We start from the raw sequence: 2,141 nt of genomic DNA on the forward strand, positions 1-2,141 counted from the left end.
TTAAAATTCTCATTGTGTCCCTTCCTTGTCAGTCCCCTAGCAGAGGCCACCAGTGCTCTGACTTTTTAAAAAAATGTAGATTGATTTTGTGTTCTAGAATTGCATGTACAGAGAATAATTTGATAAGTACTCACCTTTGTTTATTCATCCAATACAAATTTATTTAGCACCTACTATATACACTTACAGACTATATGTGATGTCTGTTCACAGAAAGTAGTGAGTTCTGGACTTGCTAGTAGTGAGTAGTCACCTGGCCTGTGACCCCCTCCTCCCCTCTGATCGTATTGTCCCTGAGAGACCAGGGACACCTGTGTTACCAAACTCAAGGTAGTTTTGTTTACTTGCAAAGAACAAAGGAGATGGGATTCCTATCTAAAGATCTGCCTCCCTGAACAGGGAGGCTTAGTGTTCTTTGCAGTTGGCTACTTTCACGGGTTCAATTCTTGTCAGCTCATCCTGTTTATAGCTTCGGCTCCCAAATACTCTGCTACATTTTAACATTTAGCAAGAAATAACATGCAGAACTGCTCAGATCATGGGGTCCTTGTCCGATAATAGCCAAGCCTCAGAAAGAAATGCAGACAGACCTCATATGTCCTGGACTCCTCCCTGCCCCACCCCCAATCCACATGGGCTCTGCAGAGCCCCTAGCAGCACCCTTACTTCCCACACCACAGCTCCACCCACTCTCCTCTGTGCAGGTGTGCAGGGGAATGTCATCATCTGATCCTGGGTCTAGCAGAAGGGGGTGAAAGTGCAGCTCGGGGAGAGAACTGAAAGGCACTGGACAAGTAGAGGCAGCACACAGTCTCATGATCCTGTGGAGGGGTGGGGATGTGGGCTAGGGGGCGTGGACACTGGGCAGAGACAGGAGAAGAAAGCTTCAAAAGAGGAAGCAGTTCCAGCCCCTGAGCATTTGGGATCGGACAGTGGAACAGCTCTTATTTGGAGCCACTGGGATCCTGGGCACAATGGTCTTGGTGTCCAAGAAGGACCTCAAGATCGCCATGGAGGTCTTTGCAATCTTCCAGTGGCCTTTAAGTGCTTGGGTCTCTGGTGAGTCTTCAGTCTTTGGTAGTGTGACCAACTCTCTGGGTTTGCCTGGGACGGAGGGGCTTTAGGGCTTAGCAGGCTTTTGATACTAAAACATGGATGGTCCCCAGTACATCAGGATGGTCAGTCCCCCTGGCCTGTAGCCTGACATAGCTGGCTGTGGTACTTGTGGGTATACACGTGGGGGTGTATGTGTGCATATGGGTGTACACGAGTGTGTATAAGAGTCTTGCTGCAGATGTGTATGTTGGAGCTTCCCGGGTGTACACTGGGGTGTGGAGGGCATGTCTGCGGAGAGTGGGAAGCAGCTCCGTGAGGCCAGCCAAGACAAAAGACTTAGTCACACCCTGCAGAACATGAGCAGACCATCAGGAACAGACAGTTTGTCCTGGCAATAGAAGGAGGCTGTGAAAACCTCTGGTGTGGAAGACTTCACCCATCTATCCATCCACTATCCCCACCACGAACACCTTGGGCAAGTTAGTGATGTGCTGGCTGCTGTGCTCTACGTGTTGAAGCCGACCAGCCTTGTGGGAGGGGGGCCTGGACAGCATTCTCATCAGTCAGGTGCTGCGGGCAGGGACATGAACTCAATGACCTGCTAAGATATCTGGGCAGGAATAATGCATGTGGGCTCTGTGAGTCGGGGGCTTGGCGTTGACCAGGGAGAAGAGACTGCAGGACAGGCACAGGGGGCTTAGAGGCTCACCTTGGGGTGTGCACCCCCCACCCCAATGCTGAAAAGAACAGTGTCAATCTAGGAATGACAGGCAAGCACAGCTGTAAGAGACCTGGAGAAAGAAATTCATGTTAGGCCCTTACTGTGTTCCAAGTATGTTCCATGCATTGTTTCATTGTAGCCTCACATCAATGTGTGGTTGCCTGTCATGTGCTCCCTACTGGGGACCTGGTCTGCAACCCTGGCCAGGCATGTGCTCTGACTGGGAATCAAAATCAGCAACCCTTTGTTTGGTAGGCCAGCATTCAATCCACTGAGCCACACCAGCCAGGGCTTGAATTTACTTTTTTTCAACCTTTTATTATTATTATTATTATTATTATTATTATTATTATTATTATTTTGA

At 49.2% G+C, this 2,141-nt stretch overlaps 1 protein-coding gene across 1 annotated transcript in view; it reads left to right on the forward strand.

Annotated features, from left to right (window-relative positions):
- Positions 1–926: 926 nt before the first annotated feature.
- AWAT2 (acyl-CoA wax alcohol acyltransferase 2) overlaps positions 927–2,141 on the forward strand; it is a 7,790-nt gene continuing 6,575 nt past the window's right edge. The window contains exon 1 of the mRNA XM_037060265.1: positions 927–1,059. Within this exon, the coding sequence (XP_036916160.1) occupies positions 975–1,059 (85 nt within the window). The 5' untranslated portion in view covers positions 927–974. The remainder of the gene's footprint in view (positions 1,060–2,141) is intronic.

The sequence above is a fragment of the Sturnira hondurensis genome, unplaced genomic scaffold (assembly GCF_014824575.4).
Source record: "Sturnira hondurensis isolate 20B ecotype Veracruz unplaced genomic scaffold, ASM1482457v3 Scaffold0011568, whole genome shotgun sequence".
NCBI lineage: Eukaryota > Metazoa > Chordata > Mammalia > Chiroptera > Phyllostomidae > Sturnira > Sturnira hondurensis.